Below are 24,974 nucleotides of genomic sequence, written 5' to 3' on the forward strand. Positions count from 1 at the left end.
GCTCTGCTCAACACACATGCCTACACACACGTACGCACACAAGCGTGCGCACAGTTTGAGCGATGTAGCCGACAGCAGAGTGAGCTGTTTGACAGTGGTGCCGACTAAGAGCGGAGAAGAGACTCTAATCCCTGTCAGAGGATAGAAAACCACTCAAAGCAAAACAATTAAAATGCTAATTTCACTTCCTCCTCTCTGCTCGCCTGTTAATGACTTAGCCAGGCATGCAGGCAACAACGCGTGTGTGTGCGTGTGCTTATATTTGTGTGTGGGTAACAACTAGTGTCTCATGACTGCAGGGTCACAGGAGTGGCAGCTTAGCATCGCTATATTATGCGTATTAGGCGTGCAAATGTGCCAAGTGTGTACTTTGTTTTAATATTTTATTCGCACACAGAAAACCAACAAAACAAAATGTATCTTAAAGGTAAAGCCTGCGATTATAATCCCAAACACCCTTTCAGACTTACTCTCTTCCCGTTAATCTGACGGCATCTAAACATGTCGGATCCATGTCTGAAAGAATTCCCTGGGCTCTTTTCTGTAAAAGTCATGACGGTAATCCCACCAGATCAGACCTTGCAACCTTTTTATGTATGACTTTCATCACAGAACAAATCTGGACTGAAGCATGGTCAGAAGATTGAGACTCATCAGTGAGAAATGTCATCTGGCACTGGCAAAACCTTTAGAAGTTGAATGAAGTTTGTTGCTCCTGGTTGTTTATCTGAGTCTTTCCTCTAACTTTTCTCAACAACAGACAGCAGCAGGATACATGCATGCATCTATAAAATGAGAGGTTTCCACACATTTATACATGTAAAACAACAGAAGTAACTTTATTCACTGCTTATAATTAGAAATTATTCTCAATATGAAGACAGAATTGGCCAACAGAAAATGAAAATGTCTGCTTTTCTTTACATCATTTTTATTACATAGCAGATTTAGATGTAGTCTTTTAGGTTGCCCATGTCTTAAAAGTTCTTAATTAACTTTTTGTCAGATCTGTTGTCTCCCCACAGTTATCTACAGTACTGTGTCCATACGGTGTTCTTGTGCAGTTCTGCCTCTGTAAATGGGGAAACAAAGAAAATGGCTCGGACTGATACACACAACACTGTTCCAGTATGTCCTGTGTTTGTTTGAGCTCGTGCACATTCATGCTTGTGCACAGAACCTGGAAAAACAGACAGGAAGGAGAGGCGGGATGTAAAGAAGCAGTAGCCACAACAGGAACAGTAAATCTGCCATCAAAATATGCTAACGAGCTGAATGTCAACAACAATTCCCAGGAATTGCAGGATCCACTTTTAACCTTTTCCCCATTTATTACTGGTTGATAAATCCAGTGGTGAATTTTTACATCTTTGTTTATGTGTGTTTTGTTGAGAATGTGTATATGCCTGGTTCTATAGTCAGACTCCACTCAGCTGAATATGAGGCGAGGAGAGGGGAAGACGGAGGAGAAAGAACAACTTCTGAAATGGAGGGAAAGAGTCAGAGCGAGGTTTTGCTTTTTCTGGCTCCAATATTATTAATTATTCAAAGTCAAGCAAAGTATTGGTGCCTGTTGCTGTTTCTGTCTCTGCCTTCCCTGTCTGACACAAACATGCATAAATACTACACACACACACACGCACACATATATTTACAGTTAGATATGTGAGGGTAAAGAGCATCCATAGAGGAATCTGTGACATCACTGCTCTGAAAACTTTCTGAATTATTAACAGGATTGCAGCGCTATGATACTGTCATATTCCCTCTCATATATGTGTTTGTATTCATAGCAGTATGTGTGCGTTTTACCACATGATAGTTTTCATATGTTCTTCTGTATATCTTATGGCCTAACATTCAGTATAGGTTGGTTTTAGGTTCAGTGTTTGTACAAAATATTAATGATGTAGTCATATTTCTTACAAAAAAGCAATGTTTCTTTATTTCTAATCCCATCCATTTCACATCTGCTTTGGTTTATTAGGAAACTAAATACAGCAATTAGGGCACTGAACATGTTCCCTTTGCCATGTTATGTTCACTGAATGGCAAACTTAATTTTCCCGTCCCCCACGTCATATCTGCAGATTAGCTGAGTAGTTAAAGTGACTGCCTGGCAAATATGAGGTCAAAAGTCTGAACCTACCAACAGCGAGCCCATTAAAGCATCCTTGACTCCCGACCTCCGTGCTAATTGTGAAACATTTTCTGGAATCCATTCTGGCCACACTGTCAATCTGTCAAGTGTCCTATTTTTATCGCCCTCGTTACCAGTAACGTCTTTATAATTTCACCTTTTTTCCTTCTCCTTCACTGCCAGATGGGTAAACTGGACAACCGCAGCCTGACACTGAAGTACCCAGTGTGGCCGCGCTTCAACTCCTTCGGTGACGCCGAGTTCGACGACAACCACCTGTCGATCGTCACTTTGGAGGAGAAACCTTTTGTCATCGTAGAGGATGTAGAAAGGCTCACTGGTACCTGCATGAGGAACTCGGTGCCCTGTAGGAAGCATATCAAAGAGTAAGTCTGATATCTGCTAATAAAAATCCCAAGACAAGCCTGTTTAAATGCCATGTTAACAGAATCAGGCCAGAGAAGACACTCAGATAGTTGGATTATAGTATGTGTGGGCTATGATAATTGAAATCGAATTAACTTTATCTAAAAATAGTCAACAGTTACACCTCTTAAAGGACTATTAGCGAAAAGACATCAATTATGCTGATGTGAAATAAGCAATAAAGCTGGGGTAGGCAGAAATTTTGGAAAAATAATCAAGTTAAAAGTTGTCTATTCCTTTAAACATCACACAATATTCAAATGTAGCTCTTAAGAAAGAACCCATGCACCCCCATGTCCTGCTCTCATCTTGGACTTGCTCTTCAAGCCTTCAAGATTATGTTCCCTTGCAGTGGACAACGTGGATGTGTAGTTTTTGTTCATATATTAGTTTTTTGGAGTTCCTTTTTGAGTTTGCTGGAAGGACTCCATTCTTCTCATGCAGAATAGATAGAATAGATCTGCGGCTATTATAATATACCTTGCATGAACATCATGTCCACAAATTTTGGGCTGCACGTAGACCCAGAAGGGTCTACAACGACACTGCAAACGTGGGCCAATGGTGAAATTTATGTCATATGGGCCCTCATATAACACTGGCCTTATACTGTCTTTGCTGCTTTGTGTGATTGATTAGAGTTTCCCATCATGGGCCAAGAGAAGGTGCAAAAGTGTAATTCTTCTCACACCATTTGAATTACAATATACTAAAAGGTTATAATGGAATATCTTGCCAATGATGCCAAAAAATCCTGCCGACCCAAGCTTTAGTGAGATCATGAAAAACCCCATAACCTCTGCGGATACACAGTGGTGTTAAAGGTTTAACTCTGTCAAAGTGCAACACACAGACGCTGAGAGAAATATGCTGCAGTCTCAGTGGGAGTCTGGCTTTAAGATAGCTTTGTATCTATAACTATAATGGGGAACTAAGAATTACATAACATGAAGCTTCATTTTACATGAGCGTATTTGATAATCAGGTGATAAAATGACACCGTGTATTTTCTTCAGCACCGTTGCTGCGTTCCTCTGCTCACTGCCTCGCTCTCTGCTCTCTCTCTCATGAGCATGGGAAGAGGTGCAGTGCGCGATCTATGCAGCAGCTTCTTTCCTCCCCCTGAAAATGGAGGCAACTGCTGAACTCAGCAATTTACTACCTTACCAATTTTCTCTCTAACGCCCAAATACCTCTAGTTTCTTGCTATATTATGTTCCTGAACTTCACATCCAGCGCATGTGTGTATATGTGCATGTACATCACTGAGTGGCTTGAGTGCTGCTGAATCAAAGCATGTAATTGGTTTGCAGATAATTTAATAATATTTCTCCTCGGTGGAACACACACATTCGTGGACACACAGTTAGATTGGCATTCCTGCTACACATTTTGTGCCACTTTTTCATTGCCTACATGTACTGTATGTGTACAAAATAACTGTCTGCAGCTACTACACACACATATACACACATAGCCGCGCATGCACAACCCACAAACAGAGCTGATTAAGGAGTAATAGGGTCTCAGGGAAGAGGCTGACAGAGATTTTCATCCGGAATCACTGTGAAGTAGGGCGAAGGATAAAGCATCTCCAAGGAGGAACACAAACACACATTCACATGCTCGCATAGACTCTCCGTTGCCACATGTCCACTCACTCACAGGCCAGTGCGTTCGGCCGCATCCCTCCCTCCCACAGCGCAATTCCCACTCAAGCATCCGTAGTGTCCATTTGGAGAAAGAGGAATGGATGGAAGGAATGAAGGAGTGGGTGGTGGAGGAGGTTGGATCGGGGTTGGAAGAGTATCCATGCATGCAGAACCAGAAATTCACTCATCCAGGCTGGGCCTTAGAACAAGCCATACTCGCGCTAAAGCACACAACCGGGCACGGACGCACACTGCCCTCTCTGGAGACCCCTCAGGCCCTGTAATGTTTCTATATCAAGTTGGCCTGGCAACTTCACAAACAGCCTCCATATCATCACATGCTCCCACTGCCTGAACTGTACTATGGCCTGCCTAAATGGGTACACTGTGTCCATGAACGCAGCTATTAAAGTTCTGGCCTATATGCTCGCTCTGTCAGTGCCCTGCCAGCTGAACCTGCCAGAAATTTGATCTTAGCTGTCCATGTTTCTGATATTATTATCCATTTTTTTGTACAAATCTAGTCTGAACTTGCAACTGAAAAATGAATTATGTTTTGCCCCTGTTTTCTGTGTAGAAAAGCTGTGATCACAACTAATACAAGTTAAGAATGTCTACACATACAACCTGTCAAATAGCAACCTTATGCTGCTTTCACTCCATTCGTTTATTCCATTTTCTCTTATTGGATGTATTTCCAGTGTCCTCATAACTGCTGTGTTTTAGTAAACTTAATTCAAATTCATCAGTTGTTGAATTGCAGTGGACATACAACCTTAATCTTAATTTGAAAAGGAGACAAAGCCAATATCACTTCCTAGTAATGAGTTATACTGAATTTGTTGGCACATCCTGTGTTTGCAGGTGCTTTTAGAACCAATTTAGCATCTTTATTTCATTTTCAATTAGTTCAACAGCTGCTATTGATAACCGCTTGTTACATCTAGAAAAGTCACCCTGGGTGAATGCACAAAGTTTCACCCAAAGTCAACTGCTGACATAACACCGCCTGCTTTCTCAAATAAATCTTTTCCTTTCTTGTGTGAACCTATTAGACCATAAAAAGTAAATTCCTTTCCAGCTCACAGACAGGAAAGAATTCCACTTTGGGAGACATTTGTTTGACAGATCGATTGCGACTAGTGAGGGTAACTCTTGGGGCAAAAACTGGCTAATGTTTATCCAGCGCTACAGAATCACTCTAAAGTGACAGAGTTTCATCTCTGAAGGTGACTGCAGAGTCACAGCCTGGATGTGTGGAGGTTTTCTTTTTTTTTGTCCTTTCCCTCTCACTTCCTGTCAACTTTGTGCCCAGGTTGTTGTTAAACTAAAGGACGAGGTTATCGTCTTCTAATTAGCACACATCTAAAAGTTAAATGAGATTCCCAGGTGGCTGAAAGTTGATGTGCGCTCTTGTGTGTGTGTGTGTGTGTGTGTGTGTGTGTGTGTGTGTGTGTGTGTGTGTGTGTGTGTGTGTGTGAACACTGTCTGAACTCTGCTGCTCTCAAATTCATATACACAGATGGTACAAGGCTTACAGATGCAGTGCCGTCAAAAAACCTCCCTCTCAAGAGAGACAGAGGGAAAAGGAGAGAAGGAGCATATTTTTTTCCCCCGAGTCCTCTGTCATTCCTGAATAGAATGACCTAAAGTTAAAGGTGAAAAAGTCTCAGGGTGATCTTGGTTCACCAATTATATAAATTGAACAAGTAGGATGGAAAGAGAAGCGAACAGTGACACGTGTTAACTCAGAAAAGTATTGCAAAGGTGTATATGTTTAAAAAAGTGGATTCAAATGTTCAGTCTTTTGTCATCCAAACTGCTGATGCTCATTTTCTTATACTGTCTGTCACAGATTTGGCATCTGACAACGACACAGGGTGTAGTAATCATTCAGAATTCTTAGCTAATGATGCCTGTTTTTTTTTAATGTTTTTTCAAGCAACACAACTGAGGCTGGTGGGACATATATCAAGAAGTGCTGCAAAGGATTCTGCATCGATATTCTGAAAAAGATCGCCAAGTATGTGAAGTTCACCTATGACCTGTACCTGGTAACCAATGGCAAACATGGCAAGAAGATTAACAATGTCTGGAATGGGATGGTGGGAGAGGTAAGAGGAACCTGTTTGCATACACTACCGTTCGAAAGTCTGGGGTCACTTAGAAATGTCCTTATTTTTGAAAGAAAAGCTTTTTTTCAAGGAAAGTGACACTAAATTAACCAGAAATACAGTCTAGAAATTGCTTATGTGGTAAATGACTATTCTAGTGGGCAATAGCTGATTTTTAATGCAATATCTATAAAGTACAGAGGAACATTTCCAGCAACCATCACTCCTGTTCTTTAATGGTACATTGTGTTAGCTAATCATGTTGAAAGGCTAGTTGATGTTTGGAAAACCCTTATGTAATTATTTTACCCTTATGTAATTATTTTAGCACATGAATAAAAGTGTGAGTTTTCATGGAAAACATGAAATTGTCTGGGTGACTCCAAACTTTTGAACAGTAATGTGTGTGTGTGTGTGTGAGAGAGAGAGAGAGAGTGAGAGAGTGTGATTCAGCTGACTCTGAACCAGTGATTGGTCAATAAAGACCCCTGGAGTCAGAAATTAGCTCAATATCTCATGGCATCCAAATGTGTGTGCAACCAGATATCAGAATCCATACACGATGCATACTGTAAGCACTGCTCTTCAGTTAAAATGATGCTGCTTGTTATTGATTATGAAAGTCGTGCTACAGCTTTTTCGCTGTATATGTGTGCTTTGTGATGAGGAATTTAATATTACTGTGACTTTTCAACACCTCACTTTTTCTGAAAATGCCACAATACGCAGCTTGATCGCACTTTGGGAGGATGTGATGAATCATGTGTTGTATTGATCGGTCTTTAAATAAGCACTGCAAGCCTAGTTGAGAGGAAATTAGAAATGTTTGCATGACAAAATATTCCTCTTCCTTGTGCTCCAAAGGAAGCTTTAGTGTTGACTTTGCAAAACTTTCACAGACGGGGGAAAAAAAATCTCATACACACACACACACACACACACACACACACACACACACACACACACACACACACACACACAAAAAAAAACCCTTTGCAGCTAGGAGGCTTTGGCACCAACTGTAAATGCTGCAAAGTAAACAAATCTTAGCGACTCCTGCAGAAAACTCCTTAGCATATCTTTAATTACCAGCTTCAACTCAAAGGTAAAATCCCAGAGTTCATTTTAAGACTGTAAACTTTATAGATGTTCATATATTTTTATGGCAGGCTTCATTCACTCAGTTCAAGTCCATCAGGCATTCATCTTATTTAGCAGCGACTCCTGCTTGCATATTGATAATATTTATTGAGTTTCAGTCTGAGATTAAAAACTTTATTGATGGGAAGTCAGTCAAATTTATATTCTTGTGCATATATTTGGCAGGTATTTGCATTTATTTGGTCTGCAGAATTTTTACAGTTTCATCGCAAAAAATGATCATTTTAAATATTTTTAGTGATTGTTGGGTTTGCCTGTCTTCCTCATGTAAAAAAAAAAAAAAAAAGCAGTTATAGACTAACTCTTCTCCTTCTTGTTTTATCTCTATCCCAATCATCCATCCTCCCTCATTTATCCCTGCGTTCCTCCCCTTCCCCTCCTACTATACAGGTGGTCTATAAGAAAGCCGTCATGGCCGTCGGATCTCTGACGATCAATGAGGAGCGTTCTGAGGTCATCGATTTCTCCGTCCCGTTCGTGGAAACTGGGATCAGCGTCATGGTCTCTCGTAGCAATGGAACCGTCTCCCCGTCAGCCTTCTTAGGTAACTGTCACCTACTAACTATTGCTGTGGTGTTGGACTCGGGAGAGAACGAGAAGAAGATCTGTCTTGTTTGCTTTTTCAGCTGGTGCGAGTGCTGAAACGGTATTTGTTTTGTGTGTGCGCCTGTGTTCCCTGAGATACAGAGCTGACAACATAATTCAGTTCTGTTACACAGCTGTCAATACTTGCTCTTTCATCTGAGGGATTTAGCTCAACTCCTGCTTCCTGCCACACTGACTCTCACTTACCTGAGAGGGACTTAACCACAGGATTTTAACCTGAGAGACCATGGATATCCCTGTTATGGCTGCTCAGTCACGTTCATTTGATGCCGAGTGCTTCGGCAGTGACACCTGAGTTCCTGCTCACAGTATATGATGCTCCAGACACAAAAGCACACTCAGACATAAACACACCGAGATATTCCATGAAACAGAGGAGGAAACAAAACAAGACATGCCAGCATACAAAGGCACGAAGACACACAGGCAGGTACATGTGGTCACATGTATGCAGCATGCAGTTAGTCCTGTGAAAGTGGCAATTATAAGGGCTTAGCAGGAAAACCCCATAATGGCAGCTTGCCAGCACACGCACCCAGTGTGAGGCCTTGTGCCAGCAGTGCTCTCCCATACATTAGAGCAGAGTTTAATCTCTGCGGTAGTGTTGTGAGCTCAGAGGGAGGACAGGAGTGCTGACACCAGGGGTTCCTATACTGTACCCTCCTCGCACAGTCAATTAGGAGGTGTGGCTGTGTGTATGCAAGTGTGTGTTTCTGTAGGGACTCTGAATCTACAGGAGTCTGCTATATATGGTTTTGTGTGCATATATGGGATTGATCTGGTCCTTCAGTGAACTTAACACAGTCCTCTTCATTCTCGTTCTTTTTCAGAGCCATTCAGTGCATCAGTGTGGGTGATGATGTTTGTAATGCTCCTACTGGTGACTGCAATGGCTGTTTTCATGTTTGAGTACATTAGTCCTCTTGGCTTTAACCGAAACCTGGCACAGGGGAAAGGTGAGCAGATTCAAAAACTTCATTTTCTAAGTTAAAATCCATCTTCATATTCTTACAAGCCCAACCTTCTGCAAAATGTTAACCAGGATACTCTTGCTAATCTTTTTTTTTTTCCCGTCTCTGTCTTTCTTCTCTGTTCTTTATCAGACCCTCACGGCCCTTCCTTCACTATGGGCAAAGCCGTTTGGCTGCTGTGGGGTCTTGTGTTCAACAACTCTGTGCCTGTGCAGAACCCAAAAGGAACCACCAGTAAGTTCATAGTGTCAGTGTGGGCCTTCTTTGCTGTCATCTTCCTGGCCTCCTACACTGCCAACTTGGCCGCCTTCATGATTCAGGAGGAGTTTGTTGACCAAGTCACCGGGCTCTCAGACAACAAGGTAATGAGAAACACATGAAAGAGGTAGTTTGTTAATTTGACTGGATGAATGTGTGTGCTTTTAAGTTATAGAGTTAGCTGTGTAAGTAATAACCCACCCAAAATGATTGGAACGTTATACATTGTCATAACTTATTGTAGTACTGCTGTTTTCGGAATCGATAGAGGTATGAAAATACTCATATTTTGTTTCCGTTCTTTACTTTTAAATATCTAGTCACCCGAAAATTAGATGGCAGAGGAATTTGTCAGCTTTCATGTGCTCGTCAAAGGCTCAAAAGTTTTAATATATAAATGCAATTTGTGCAACTTTTTAGTAAGAGTCAACAAAGTGGAGCCTAAAATACAACTTGCAAGTCCTGCATAGATGCATTTTCTGCAACAGAAAGACGAAGGGTAAATGCTTTATGTGTTATTTCATAGCTAAGCAACCCAACGCAAACAGTTCTCTGGTGGTCCAGCATGAATTTTTAAAACATGCGTTATAAAAAAGAAATGAAACAGGTGCAGTTATATGCACTTTGAATTTTTTACATTTGAATGACAGGTATGTAGGGAAAAGTTGACCATGCAGCAGAAGAAGCAGGAGGATCGCCTGAAATATTGAAGAAAAAGAAAGGTCAAGCCAAATTTAGAGAAACAGATAAGCAAGATAGAAAGGTTCCTGAGGACAAAATTACAGATATATAAGGAGACGTTACCAAGGAGAAGCTGATTTAGAGAGTTTTGACAAGATCCAGAAGGAGAGAGGAAGAGAGGGATGGAGGAAAGGGGTAAAGCAGCTGGCAGGAGGGCAACCGAGGACTAGCAAAAAGCCAAGACACACAAGATGGTACAAGACAACAGGCGGACAGATATGGGCCAGGTTGACGGCTGAGGTAGGAGGAGGAGTGGCATGAGGGGAGGGGGAGACGGTAAAAGATATGGAAAGACAGGGAGGGTCAGAGAAGAAAGGAAGCAGACAAAAAGGGTAAATGGCCGCTCAGACAGATATGCTGAGAGAGGACGGACATCGAGCCAAGTGACCAGGAGAAATCCCAGAGGAGGAGCATTTTACTCAAATCTGCTTCAAGTTATTTTAGACCACTAGGGGGCAAAGACTCAAAAGAACCTCAAAGACGAGGGTGACCATATTCTGTTTCTCTGAAAAGAGGACACACTTCCAGCTCGCGTGCGAAAAATTTTCAGTCCCCCCCCCATTTTTAGGGGCTTTCTGTGCTTCAAACTCAGTTAAACAGATATTCTGAATTCCCCAGAAAAGAACACTTTACCTGGATATACAGAAAAATAGCCCAAAACACTCACAAACAGTTTCTTTATAAATAATATATTTATTAATTTAAAGCAATTCTCCTAAACAATATAATCAGTCACATACAAATATGGCATGCTCTAGTCTTTAATAGTTATTGACTCAAGTTGTGTAGGAACACATGTATTCAGATGTTTAACAAAATAAGAAATAATCATCTCTCTTAAGTCTGACACTTACACCTTAGTTAGGGAAAGTGAGGTAGAGTACCATTCTTCAAAATAACCTCCCAATTATCAATCATGTAAAAATAGAAATAATGCCTCAAAATATTAAACAAAAAGAAAAAAGAGAGGTAGCCTATTCTTCAATGTTCAGTTAGCCCATTCTTCAAAATAATGTGTCTAATGGCAAATGAAAAAAATGTAGAAATAATGTCTCAAGTCAACAGTCCTTTTTTGCTTCTTTTTCCTTTTCTTATTAGCTACAGAGACATAAGTCCCAGCTTTGCAGACTGTACATTCTGCCTCCCATTTGACACGACCCGGACGAAAACAGGGGTACTTCTTTCGCATTTCATCAGTGAAATGACATTTGTGTTTCGGTATTTTCTTTCGGTTCGAGTGCTCTCTCGCAGTGTGCCTACCTGCCTGTCAGCCTGCGAGGAAGCGAATCTCCAGCGCCGTGGCGCCGGCGCTTCAGAGACGCGGCGCTGGCGCTCCGCAGCGTGTGCAGTGGAAATTGTCTGATAGAAGAGAATGGGTTCTAAGTGCTGCGCAGTACGATTCAAGAGTGAGGCGCGGTGCGGCGGTTTCGCGTTATGTGGAATTTAGGGGATCAAAAACCTGGACATTTGAAGGACTTTAGAAACCCCGCCCGGACAGGCCGGACAGCCTCTCAAAAGAGGACATGTCCGGGCAAAAGAGGACGTATGGTCACCCTATCAAAGACACCGTATTGTGTTCCGATAGCTGATATATTGAAATAAACCCAACTGTCACCTGGATAAAAGTGCAGTGTCTTAGCTTATGTTTTGTTGTTTTGAGTGTACAATTTAATTTCTTTGTTGTACAGTGGCTGCAGATAGCATTTTGCAGTTACGCACACATACATACGAGGGGCGTTCAATAAGTAATGCCCCTGACCCACTTCCAGTTGTCTGATCTAGCTGAAATTTTGCATGTGCAATGATTTATATCTCTATGGGTGGTGTGGCAAATTACAGCTGTGAACTAGTTGTGGTTTCTGATTTACACGTGTTTGAACTGGGTTAGGTGAGACAGTCTCTATCTTACGAGGGGCATTTAATAAGTAATGCCCCTGACCCACTTCCAGTTGTCTGATCCAGCTGAAATTTTGCAAGTGCAATGATTTATATCTCTACGGGTTATGTAGCAAATTACAGCTGTAGACTAATTGTGGTTTCTGATTTATACATCTTTGAACTGAGTCAGGTGTGAAATTGAGCCTGTCGAGTGTCGCGCAGTTATCCAGTTTTTGTATTTGAAAGGACGCACACCACAGAAGACTTTTGATGAAATGAAAGAAACTTATGGTGATGATGCCCCATCATATGACCTTGTAAAACACTGGCATCGTGAATTCAAACATGGTTGGATCTCTGTGGAAACAGCTCCCAGACCTGGTCGCCCCCAGAAGGAGAGCGACCAGGTCTGCTCGTATACTGGTATATATACACTACTGTTTAAAAGTTTGGCGTTGTTTAGAAATACCCTTATTTTTGAAAGAAAAACATATTTTTAATGAAGATAACTTTACCATCTAGACATTGTTCATGTGGTAAATGACTGTTCTAGATGGAAATGGCTAATTTTTAATGGAATATCTACATCGGTGTACAGAGGCCCATTTCCGGCGACCATCACTCCTGTTTTTAATGCTACATTGTGTTAATTATTCGTGTTGAAAGGCTAATTGATGATTAAAAAGAGAAAAGGGATTCATGTTACATCGATTATATGGAAGTGGTTCGGCTTTGACAAGACCGACACAGGGCAAACTACAGTCATGTGCAAGGTTTGCAAAAGTACTGTGAAAACGAAGAGTAGCAGCACAACTAACCTCTTTCAGCACCTCCAGCAGAGGCATCCTAAAGAATGGGAAGAGTGCTCGCAGCTACGGGAGTGCGGCATGGCTAGCACTAGCCATAGCAAACAGACCACAAAGAAACAACAAAAATCGATTAACATCGTAATCGTCCTAGATGACAAAAAAAAAATCGAGATTTTATTTTTTTGGCCATATCACTTAGCTCTACTTTACATATTTGGTTATCAAAGTGGTCTATGTTCAAAGCGGTATTTGTTCATAATTCATCACCATTTTTGCCCATGTTAAGAGGAAGCGCTGTTTTTATTTGTTTTAATCATTTATGAAGAGCACTGATGTAATGAGTGTTTACTGAGCTGTTAAGCCTGTCTCCCAGGTACGCTATCTCATGCGCAAGTGGAGAGCAGTCGGTTAGCTCTACGGTGTTTCAGGCTGCACCACCATCAGGGAGTTCGTATTTACAACTCTGGCTTATGTGTCTCCGTTTTCTGTTGTGGTTTCTCAACAGCTTAATAATAGAATATGTTTTAGTGCCAGAGACCTTGAGAATTCAAATTTCTGCAAACAAGTGCTCCACTGTAGTTCTACTTGTTTGCAGTGACAAGGTAATAACAGCAATAACCCAGTTTCAGCACTTCCCACATGCATCCATTTTGAACAGATCTGAAACACTGATCAAACAACCGAAGTTAGTTTGTCTGTATGTTTAGGTTTTACTGATAAATGATGGATTTTATAAGGTTTGTTTAATTCGTAATATCTCTTTATAAAGAAAGCTCGTGAGATAAATGCAGCTGAAGTGTTGTGATTGATATGCCAAAGTGATGTCCAATCAGTGACTCTTACAGTAGGTGCACCAAGTGAACATTTTTCCTTGCAAAAGACATTAAAGAAACAATGATCATACCTGTGACCTAGTTATTGCTAACCTGCATTCCAAGTTACTGAACTCACCAGTTGTTGCAGAGAAGAATGCATACCACACAAATGCAGTGCATGTACTGGAAAAGCAGAAAGCACGTTCTACCTTTATAGAAGTCAAAGCTGTAATACCAAATAGTGTATGAGGTACATTTCTATATGAAATCATGTGAAATGTGCTTTTGAGAGGAGACACAGATGTCTGAATCACAGACTATTTACAAAAGTGAAGCTCATGCAAAAATACCTTAAACCTGATATGTTTTCTAATGGCCAGAAGGGGGCGACTCCTCTGATTGCACAAAGACATCCGACTGCATAGAGGTCTATGAGAAAATGATGCTGCTTATATTCATTACCTCAGTTAACGTTCTGCTAATGAGTTTATGGTATCATTCACCAGTTTCACGCCTCCTTCAATACAGCATGATGGTTATTTTTCCAAATAATTGTCCCATTTAGAGTAAAATAATGCACCGTTATGCTGTCGGGTGTGGCTACCTTTGAACGACATTTTATCACTGTATTAGCCATCGTACTGTGATCAAATTCTCAGTCAAATCCACCTACTTACTCATTACAAAAGAGCAAAGTGACCAAATTCCAAATTCGAGGAGGCAAACTCGTAGTTCGCAAACCAAGTGATGATGTATAGGGTGGTACATCCACAGTCTGTGGTCTGAACACAGGCAAATGGCAAATGTGTTTCCATTTCACTTGAGCTGATATTAGCATTGCTTATAAAGAGTTGCTCTTAAATGTGCATAAAGTAGCTTCGATGTCTTTGGGAATACAAAGAAATGTTCAACTTATAGTTAAAGGAGAAGGTCCACGAACTGACTTGTAAATCAACAGTGTGACCCATGAACTATGTTGCTAAACATCAAATGGTAACGATAAAGCACACATGAACCTTTGTAATCCCGGCTTCTAAGGAGATTTGCTCTGATGATTGTAGCAGTAGACATGTAAAGAAACAGAGTGGGCGATGGTGGAGCTCTGAAATCAAGAGTCTAGAGACCCTTGTTCATACCACGCATGCATAGACACTTGTAATATCGACAGACCTGCATACGTAAGTGAATCAATGGGGATAAGATAGAACTGGCAGCAGGAGGAGAGCTGCAAATCAAAAGGATGTCTGTATATTATATAGAGTGTATTTGAGGTTCCCTCTACGCTTTTGAAAATCTAACCGAAAAGCTCCAAAACTCACATGAGAAATAAACACAGCATCTCCAGAAAATCCCAGCATCCACTTTGTAGTTTGAGCGAGCGCCTTGCTGTTCGTCGCAGCAGTGAGTCCTCCTGCCTCCACCTGTCTGAGACACAAACACTCTCCTGCTTCTGCTCTTTCATTTTCTCATCATCTCCGCGTTGAGCTTCCGTTAGCAGCAGCTGGTGCACTTCTTAAAACTCCCTTCACTGGTAATTATCCATCAAGAGAAGAGCACTTTCCAAATATGCATTTCCCCACTTGGCCTGGAGATTCGAAACAGCGAATCCCCCTCGCTTTGCCGTATTTACCCTCTTCTGACCTTATTGCTTCTGTTCAACCTTAAGAGAGGAACAAAGGAAGGAAAGATAAGCAGAAAGAGGCAAACAATAGCGACTGTGTATGAGTGTCTCCTGAGGGCTATTGCTTGTCATGCTGACATACACTACATGGCATCACCGCTAACATATGCATACACACACATATGCACAGTGGAGTTTAACTTGTCAACGCATCCTCAACTCGACCTGATTCTACAATAGATATGCACGTTTGCAACCAGATAGTGTACGTACAAACATCTAAAAATATTTACATACATGTTATGGGGATGCATTTCTGATGTAAATAGTTCACATAAACACACAAACGGATGAGTGTTATGGATGTTGAACACATGCTGAACAGACCACCGATGCTCATACTATGCTAATTAAATCCTTCACGTGCTGCTTATGTTGATTCAGAGTCGTATGAATATGTGAAAACAAAGAGAATAGTTTTATCATCATGAAGTGAAACCATTCCTTTGTGCTGCACACACTACGCGGCTACAGTGGATATAATACTACACACTTAATTGATAGGGTTCATCTGTTTCAGGCACTGAGGGCAGATTGTTACTATGGTGCTTCAGGGCAGGTTGTTACCAGAGCGATAAGCGCACAATTTCAAAACTCTTGACTTGTACGCTAATACACCGACTACATTGTACCAGAGAAAGGGAGGGCAGAAAGGGCAGCAAGACATGACAGGAGATTTTAAAAAAAGAAAAGAAAATCAGATAGAAGAAGAGACGAGAGAGAGGGAAAAGTGACTTCTTATAGAGCCTAGATTTGCCAAATGGAAAAAATCGCAGTGAAACTATTGAAGAGTTAAGTGAATCTCTGTGACTCGTTCCCTGTATGGGTACCATCCACTTTGATGTCGTCTTCTTGTGCTGCGATGCTCTGCTCCCAGCGCTCCTGCCACATTTGGAACATTCCCTCGAAGTCTTGTTCTGTAAGCACCATCTGCGACACATGCTGGATATTCTCCACTGTGTCAAAACAGCGATCCTTCAACTTGATTTTTATTTTGGGGAAGAGGAAGAGGAGCTTTATTTAGCAAGAAACTAAATCTGGTGAGTACAGCTGGTGGCAAGCGACAATTGTGTTGGTGAACCCAAGAAAAGCTGTCACATATTCAGCACGCTGTGGCGGGTGTGTTGTCCTAATGGGAACACAATTACAATCCCACCACAGTTTAGGTCATTTGCACCAAATGTTCTTCCTAAGATGACTTAGGATGGTACACTAGTTGAATTCACAGTGCATTGCCTTGTCAGTGTCAAGGAAAACATCAAGCTTGGTGCACTCCTGACCTGATGTTCCTTCTTCTGTCTTGGAAACTATGAGTTCTTCCACTAAAGACTGCTGTTTTATAACCACAGACTCAACTTTCGTGATGAACCTCGACACGAAGGTCTTCCTGGGCTTGCAGTGAAATTGCAAACCTACAAGTGATCGCAAAAAAAATGTGCATTGCAATACAGGTCCTGATGTTGATCATGTAACATGACACAGAATCCTGACAACAGGATTTGGTCATCAGCAACATGAGCTTTTTGAGTGTACATTGTGTGCGCCTGGACTATAGGTAACCTTTTGACTGCAGCTGACTTGTTTAGGACCTAGAGCGAGAGAACCATGCATATTGTGCAGCAAAAAGTGCTCCTACTGCTTCACACAGACTTGTACTTCTTGCAAGAGTGTATAGCGGTTGTGCAGTTTTTTAGAATGTGTTTTTTGCTACCAGCTAAGAATAACAAATAACTTGCGTACTTGACTGTATAAAGCCTTTTGTATCTTTTCCCAGACTACGAGTCTGCAGATTCTGAATTAAACTTGAAGAAACTTTTTGACTTTGTGCTTCATTTCAACGAAAATTGATGCCACATATGCTGTCAACAGGGTACCCATCGAGTGCAACTTGTAAAGTCAGACATACTGCTTTTGAATTTCTGTCGTCTGTTACTGCTTTGTCTCCTCATGTTCAGCCTCAGCTCTGTCTTCTGTTTGTCCGCTCTCCTAATTTCCTCTCCTTCGTTCTTCTTTCCTCCACCACAGTTTCAGAACCCATATGCATACTCACCTCCATTCCGCTTCGGCACAGTTCCGAATGGATCCACGGAGAGGAACATCAGGAAAAACTACCCTGCCATGCACCAGTACATGGTGAAGTATCATCAGACTGGAGTTACGGATGCCCTCGTCAGCCTAAAAACAGGGTAAAAAAACTTTATATGTGTGGCTGTTTGTGAGTAAATGCATGTTCACATCAATCATTTCTGTAAAAAGCTTCACCTAACAAAGTCTGCAGTTTTGTTTGTGATTGTACGTCTGTGATTGTATGTCTGTCAGTGTATGTGTGAAAGTGTGTGCTTGTGTGTGACAGGTCCTCCGAGACTGGGGATGAATGGGCTTCCTCAATGGGAACAGCAGGAGCTATTTTTAGTACTGGTCTCTATAGTGGGACTGATGGTGCATGTGTGTCGGTGTATAACGGGGATTGAGGGGGGGTTATCAGGGAGCTAGCCAACGACAGATTGAAAAAGTGGAACAATTTGAGTGGGGCGGGGAGATGGGAAAGTGAAGGTAAAGGTGGTAAAATGTAAAGGAAGGATGAGATGCATGATGCAATCACATAAGAAAAATAAGAGGAGAGGGGCTGGGGTAGGAGGCCAAGGGCAAGAAGCCTGATTGGAGGAAATGGAGGAATGGTAGTGGGCAGGACGAATTGGCCAAGAGACCAAGGAAGGAGAATGTGGTAATGGGATGAAAATGGGAGGGCAGTGGAAAAGGGAAGACAGGGAAATTGAGGGCAAGAATAGAGAAGGGGGAAAGGAACCAGGGGAAGAAGAAAAAAATGGTAGAGGAAAAAAGGTTGATGAGATGATATGACAAGGAGATATTTCTGATTGGTTAATGGCTATAGAGTGGGATCCAATAAGAGTTTATAGCTCAAAGGACAGGCTGCCCCACAGGGAGACATCAAAGAGGGAAAAATAACACAGAACAAATACGAGCATCATGGTCATGATTTTAATGCAGTCATGTCTTTCAGCTCATTATCCCTCATCCATAAGTCATAAGTGAACTGGATGTAAACACGTAAAGACGGCTTAAACCACTCCAGCATCTGTAATACGCTTCAGTCTGTGCAGCTGTATTAACATGCAGCCCACATGCACATACCAGAGTTTAAGTAAACTATCACTGCGAGTGCACCAGCAAAATGGAAAGAAATACGAAAACACACGTCCGTGTATATTCCCAGCCAGCTGCAGGTGTCTGCCATCAGTAATACCCTCATTGATATTTCTATTCTGTGGTATTAGCAGATGAGCAACACTGCAGCGTTCAGCTATTTGAGGCTCGATGGCTGGATTAGCTCTGATCACACATAATGCTGACAGGCTTTACACACAAAATCTGTTCAAGCCACAAGAAGCAAAACTATGCACAGGGGAGTTAAATTGATTTGATTACATTCCAGCACCTAAACTACTCAAAATACTGGCAAAGTTTTGATGCTTTCTTCTTTTTTTTTTTTGGTAGGCAAATAAATACAATGCAAATTATCAAATATTCAATAATGACTGTAATACAATTAAAACATTAGGTTCATACATGTTGCAGGAGTTGATTATGCACTGCTGATGAAATGCATTTAAAATCCCATTTAAGATCATATTTTCACATGCAAACATAGACAGGTGACTTACTAGCGCTGTGCAAATTTTCCTGAGAAGCCAGAGATTCATCGCAGTGTCTTGGCATTTCATCCTTCAACCTGAACAATTTGTAAGCCATTTTCCCGCTCCTGAACCATAGCCACACAACACAATGAAACAGTATTTTATGTTTTAACTGCAACTGAATTCTGGTTCTGTTTTGGATTTTCAGGATTTTTTAAAACAATTTTGCACTTTAAATGTCACTTAATATTTTTCATTGCCATGAACATTTCACAATATGGCAAATTGATATGCTAGGAAGGTCACACAGGATGAAGATTTATGATATTTGTGCTGAAATGTTGTCCTTTGAGTCCCGATACTACAGTTGTTCAAATGACAGGTTTTGAACTGTACTGAAGAGTTTTGCCCCATAGTGGTGTAAAATAAGATTCCCAGTCACAGTACGTGGTAGTTTGTCCGTGGTAAAGATGACATTCAAAGGTATAGATGGACTGAAAAACTGTGCGGCTACATTTCATTCAGCGAAATGAAGGTGTGACAGATCAGTGGTGGCAGAATCCCTCTCCAAGCCATTAGAGCCTCACTGTGTCTGGCCAGCGTCTCCAAACACGCGCCGGCAAATCCATGCTCCCAGAAATGCACCAGTGCACACTTTTATCTGCCCAATCACACACACTTGTCGACACGCACTCCGGGTTTTCCCACATGTTTGGACACACAGCTTGCGTGTGGTTGGAGCCAGTGCTGGCTTAAGCTAATTACACAGCTAAACTATCGGCTGTGAGCCTCAGTTAGAGGGCTGGATCTGACATTCAGTAAATGCCAGCCAGTCACCGCACCATTAGCAGGGCTCAGCGTGCGCATGTGTGTTTGTGTGTGAGCATATGCGGCCGCTGAGATACTGAGCAAGCAGTGGTTAGTGACGGCATCAGTTACATTGGAAATGTCAGTCTGCGTCTGCTTTACATTCCACTTCGCAACCTACTTATTTATGAATCTTGTGAGTGTGTGGACAGAGACAGAGAGAGAGCGAGACAGTGTAAATGTTTGTGTCTGTCCAAAGTTTGTTTAGGTTGTCCATGTGCCTCCAAGGTCCCATCATCAGCGAAGCGTGCTGTATTGAACCGCCGCCACTCCCCACTGTGTCCTCCGTGTGTTTGGTTACGCTTGGATCGCGGTCCTATTGGAGATGATTTAACACTTCACAATTGATCTGCAAACAACACATTCTGAAAAATAAGCCACTCTTCTGCTTTCTGTCTCCTCCTGTGCACTTCTCACTCACTCTCTTTAAAAAAAAATGTGAAACCCCCTCACATTTTGTCTTCGTCCCCCTCCCTCCATCTGTTTTCCCTTGTTCTTCTCTCTCTCTCTTCTTTCTCAGCAAACTGGATGCCTTCATCTACGATGCAGCAGTGTTGAACTATAGGGCTGGCAGAGATGAGGGCTGTAAGCTGGTGACCATTGGCAGCGGGTAAAATCAAGCTACCATTATTAAAAGAAGTTTTTTGTTTGTTTGTTTGGTTTTTTTAATGGGGTAAACCTGTCAGTCTTCCATCCGAGACATTGTGCAACGATACAGCGTTTAAATGTGGGTGACTGTTGTACTGCAAAGACACGTGCAATTCCTCAGTGAATCAAGAACAGTTTCTTGTGCCATCGTACATAACAAATTGGGAAAATTATTTCAAATTTGTCTTAAGACAACACTTACAAGCCCATGTCTATGCCAAAAGTGTTTTTGTCATTGCACGTGGTCCTCCAATCTATTCAGGCTGAAAAGAGATCCATTCTAAACGCACTAGAATCTGAAGTCCTGCACGTCTACGGAAACAGCACAAAGTAGAACTAGAGAGGTGCCTTTTGTGCATGCTGTTAGAATATTTTTCCAAGTGCCCATTGATGTTATCAGTAGTGAAAAAAGGTGACTTTATATACCATAGATATATTACTAATTAGATTTTTAATTTGTTTCCATATGTTTGTTTCCCATTGTCTCCTATCTGCTCTATGTAAACACTGCCTGCTGTTCAACCAAAGAATTCATGAAATTTTGTCACTTGATTGTAGTTTCCATTTGAGTCAATTATGGCTTCACAGGGAGCTCAAAATTTGTTGCATTTGCTGCACTTGCTGCTTTTTACAGACTCTTTTTTAATTAGATATGTAGAAAAACAGTGTTTTAAAGAAATATCCCAATTTTAAGATCCTTTTCCCCTGTAGAAACAACACATTACAGATGATATTTGAAAATCTGATGAATCTTTCTGTTGTTGCAGTTTCTAGATGAGATAATTTGTGCAATTTGCAGATTCTCTTTGAAAGATAACATGCTTTTCACCCCTTCTTGGGGTTCAGAGGGTTAGGGTAAGTTAATGTGATGAAGGGAAAAAAATCCACAGTCCATCATTCTGTTTTAGTTAGACAAATCAAATAAGTATCTTCCAAAATTACAGCAATTTTGTTTTTCAGATTTCCCAGTGTTCTTGCTAAATTGTAGCAAGGTAGGGAAGAAGTAGTTTTTGGAGACACTCATTTGTTTAACTCAATCTGTGGCTAAACATTACCAAGGTCTGTGGATTTTCCCCTTCACCTCTTATATGTGAATGGCTTTAAGAACTAACCCAAGTATTTTCCTCAAATTTAAACCTGCCCTTTAAGATTTGTGCTGTATTTTGGTGATTCTGACTGTATGTCTACGACCTCGATTCCCGCTTCATGACATTTATGTGCATCCTTATGCATGAGGTACCTCCTTAAAGAATTTTTTAATCACAGTGACACCATCTGGAGACATAAAGGTTAAAATATTTGTTTAAAGGTTAAAATACGTGTTTGTGTGTGTTCGGACGTGCTTGTGTTCAGGTACATCTTCGCTACCACCGGCTACGGCATTGCTCTACAGAAAGGCTCCTATTGGAAACGACAGGTGGATCTGGCTATCCTGGCAATAATCGGAGACGGTGAGAAAGAGCGACACGCAGCATTCTCATAGACAAATTCAAAGTGCATGGTGCTATCCGCAAGGCAAAAGGTTACATTGCTTCTTGCCAGCATTGTAATTCATGCACACATACACACACACTCACACACACACCTCGACTGCCTTGTGTGCTGACAGCACAAAGGAAAAGCAGTGAAGTATAAATAGTCCTTTGATGTTATTCTGGACACAAAGGCTGCTCTAAACAGAGGGCAGAGTGTGTAAGTTATTCTAATATATTCCTCGCTGCAGCACTAGATGTGCATGTGTATGCGTGTGCATTACTCTATCTGAATCACAACATTCCTTTATTACAGTAGCTTCTGAAGTTTTTACATAAACAATTTCCCACCGCAAAACAGAGAGAACGGCGAGACAGCTCAAGCTTTTAGCGACAGATTCATTTACATTTTACATCGAAAGCCTTTTGCTGATGCAAGTGTTCGCAGCCACTCACATTAAGTGCACTGAAGTTGATTAAATGAATATTGGTGTCACAATAATCCTCTCCAACCAAATGTTATCAAGGCTGCAGAGCATGCAGGCCGCGCTGCATCACACTTCATGTTTGGATCATTTTGACAAAAATCAGGCACAGTGTTTTGTTTTTTTGTTTCTTTTCTCTTGATTATTGATGCCATTCAAACTCTTCATACTTTTTAAGCAGACATCCAGTGCAAATATCAACTAAGGATGCTTTAAACTTGTATTATCTTTCCACCACACTAATAACCTCTGTGGTGTTCTACTTGTTATGCATCTAAAAAAAAAATGAGATGAAAGGAGAAAATCAGAGAAGACAGAGTGAGAAGAAAAAAGGGGATGGAAAGGGAGATAACAGACATAAAAAGAGAGTTTGTGTGACAAGAGAGGAAACAGAAGGAGTGAGAAAGTGATGACGGTGTCAGAAAAGAGACAGTGTGCATGTGTGATGGTCAGCGAGAGGTCAAAAAGAGGACGAGGCGTGGAGCATGGCATAAGAGGAAGACAAAGAGAGAGTGTGTGTCAGGTAGAGATGGAGTGAGATGGGGAGTGAGAGGAAGGCGGGTCCTTGATAGATCACAGTGACTTGGTGTCTTGGCAGATGCTACTTGATGAGATAGACACAATGTGGGTGGAGATCATATGGTATTCCTTGGTTAGAGACGAGACAGAGGCGAGGACTCATTTGGAGAAGCTGGAGAACAAACAGAAGGACATGCAAACACATAAAGCGCATGGTCTGGAAACACAAGGACATGAATGAGACACATTTCCTCTTAAAGGGTTAAGAGGATTCACAAAAACGCACATACAGCCAGAATACTATCGACACCAGTTTGACAATAGTATGGAAATAAGCAAATGGAACCACCTCCTTTAGTTTTCATAGCAGAGCAAATTTATAATCTGGCAGACTGAAACATCATTCAGTGAGGGTCAGGAACAGTCTGTGCTTGAGCTTTTATGAGAAACAGTTGGTAAGTAACGGCAGGTGTTCTGAACTTAATTGAAGAACTGGAATGGATTTTAGGGCTGTTTTTCTATACCAATCTGATACCAAGGACAGGATTTTTAAAAGGTTTTCTCTGTCTTTCTTCTCCCACATCTTAAAATAAGTGTTTTCTTTCAGTCCTAGTGGCTTCAAAAACACCCCAAAAGTGTGGATACAACTTGTAGTGACTTGTGTTCCTGTGTTCCATCTGACTGGCCACCAGGCTATTGCTTGAGCCGTCTGGCTGCTGACACGAGAACAAAATTTGAATTTCAGCAGTACTCCTCCCCCCGGAGTCAGAGCAACAGCGCATGCAGAAGCAGCTCCACACAGCTTTTCCTTTGAATGCACTCGATTACAAAAAAAGTGATACGAAGTGACCTGTTGATACTAAAAAAGCCCCACATTAATCTTATTTCTGTAACCAATTCCAAGCATATTGTAATATTAAAGGAGATGTACCGTGGCTACATCTATTAGTGGGAATCTGTCATGAGACAAATGTGCTTCAATTGTACTAAAAGGGTTAATGATGTCTTGGTGAGTGTGCAGCCCAAAGACATTCAGCTCAACACCACCATGATATTTGTCTTTCCCCACTAGCAGCCTTAGTTATCCAGCCCTGAATGACACAGATTGGATTAGCCACGCGCCAAATGTCACAGAGGAAGCCAGAGAAAGAGAGAGAGGGGAGACGGAGGGAAGGGAACAGAGTGAGGAATGAGAAAAGATAAGGTCTTTGGTGCTTTCTACCTTTCTTTTATTAACCTTAAAGAAACAATGTCTTTGTCCTGTCAGGCAACAATAAAGGCACTGCTAGACCACTGGCTCTTGACACCCAAAGAAATAACAAAACATAGGAAATATATATATATATATGCATTTAACCTCAAGTTTTTTTAAACTAAATTTGTCTAAAATAGACATTATTTGTCACAATAAAACAACTTTAAAACTCACTATTTTTGTGCAGGTAATGCAGATGCATTAAATATGTCAAGAGATTGATCAATGCTGACTCCTTGGGGCCAAGGGAAATACCAAATTTTAGGCAGATGACATTGATTTGTCAGCTCTATGTATTTGTTTTTTGTTTCTTATTATTTATTTAGCATTTATTTAACCAGGTTAGTCCCATTGAGATCAGAGATCTTCTTCACAAGGGAGACCTGACCAAAAAGGGAGACCTGACCAGTATACTGCCATTCAAAAGTTTGGGGTCGCTCAGACAATTTCATGTTTTCCATGAAACCTCACACTTTTATTCATGTGCTAGCATAATTGCAGAAAGGTTTTCCGATCATCAATTAGTGTTTGAACATGATTAGTTAAAACAATGTAGCATTAGAACACAGGAGTGATGGTTGCTGGAAATGTTCCTCTGTACCCCTATGGAGATATTCCATTAAAAATCAGCTGTTTCCAGCTAGAACAGTCATTTACCACATGAACAATGTCTCTACTGTGTTTCTGATTAATTTAATGTTATCTTCATTGAAAACAATGCCATCTTTCAGAAATAAGGACATTTCTAAGTGACTCCAAACTTTTGAACAGTAGTGTATGAACAGTATATTAGTTACATTGAAAATTACATTACCACATT

The 24,974-nt window shown here is 41.2% G+C and overlaps 1 protein-coding gene across 1 annotated transcript in view; it reads left to right on the top strand.

The window, feature by feature from the left end:
- The window catches only part of grin2aa (glutamate receptor, ionotropic, N-methyl D-aspartate 2A, a), a 174,450-nt gene that overhangs the window by 140,029 nt on the left and 9,447 nt on the right, over positions 1 to 24,974 (top strand). Inside the window, exons 6-13 of the mRNA XM_022209001.2 lie at positions 2,324 to 2,526; positions 6,161 to 6,332; positions 7,884 to 8,037; positions 8,930 to 9,055; positions 9,203 to 9,432; positions 17,278 to 17,438; positions 20,296 to 20,385; positions 21,777 to 21,874. Coding sequence (XP_022064693.2) covers positions 2,324 to 2,526; positions 6,161 to 6,332; positions 7,884 to 8,037; positions 8,930 to 9,055; positions 9,203 to 9,432; positions 17,278 to 17,438; positions 20,296 to 20,385; positions 21,777 to 21,874 — 1,234 coding nt within the window. The remainder of the gene's footprint in view (positions 1 to 2,323; positions 2,527 to 6,160; positions 6,333 to 7,883; positions 8,038 to 8,929; positions 9,056 to 9,202; positions 9,433 to 17,277; positions 17,439 to 20,295; positions 20,386 to 21,776; positions 21,875 to 24,974) is intronic.

This window comes from Acanthochromis polyacanthus, chromosome 21, assembly GCF_021347895.1.
Source record: "Acanthochromis polyacanthus isolate Apoly-LR-REF ecotype Palm Island chromosome 21, KAUST_Apoly_ChrSc, whole genome shotgun sequence".
NCBI lineage: Eukaryota > Metazoa > Chordata > Actinopteri > Pomacentridae > Acanthochromis > Acanthochromis polyacanthus.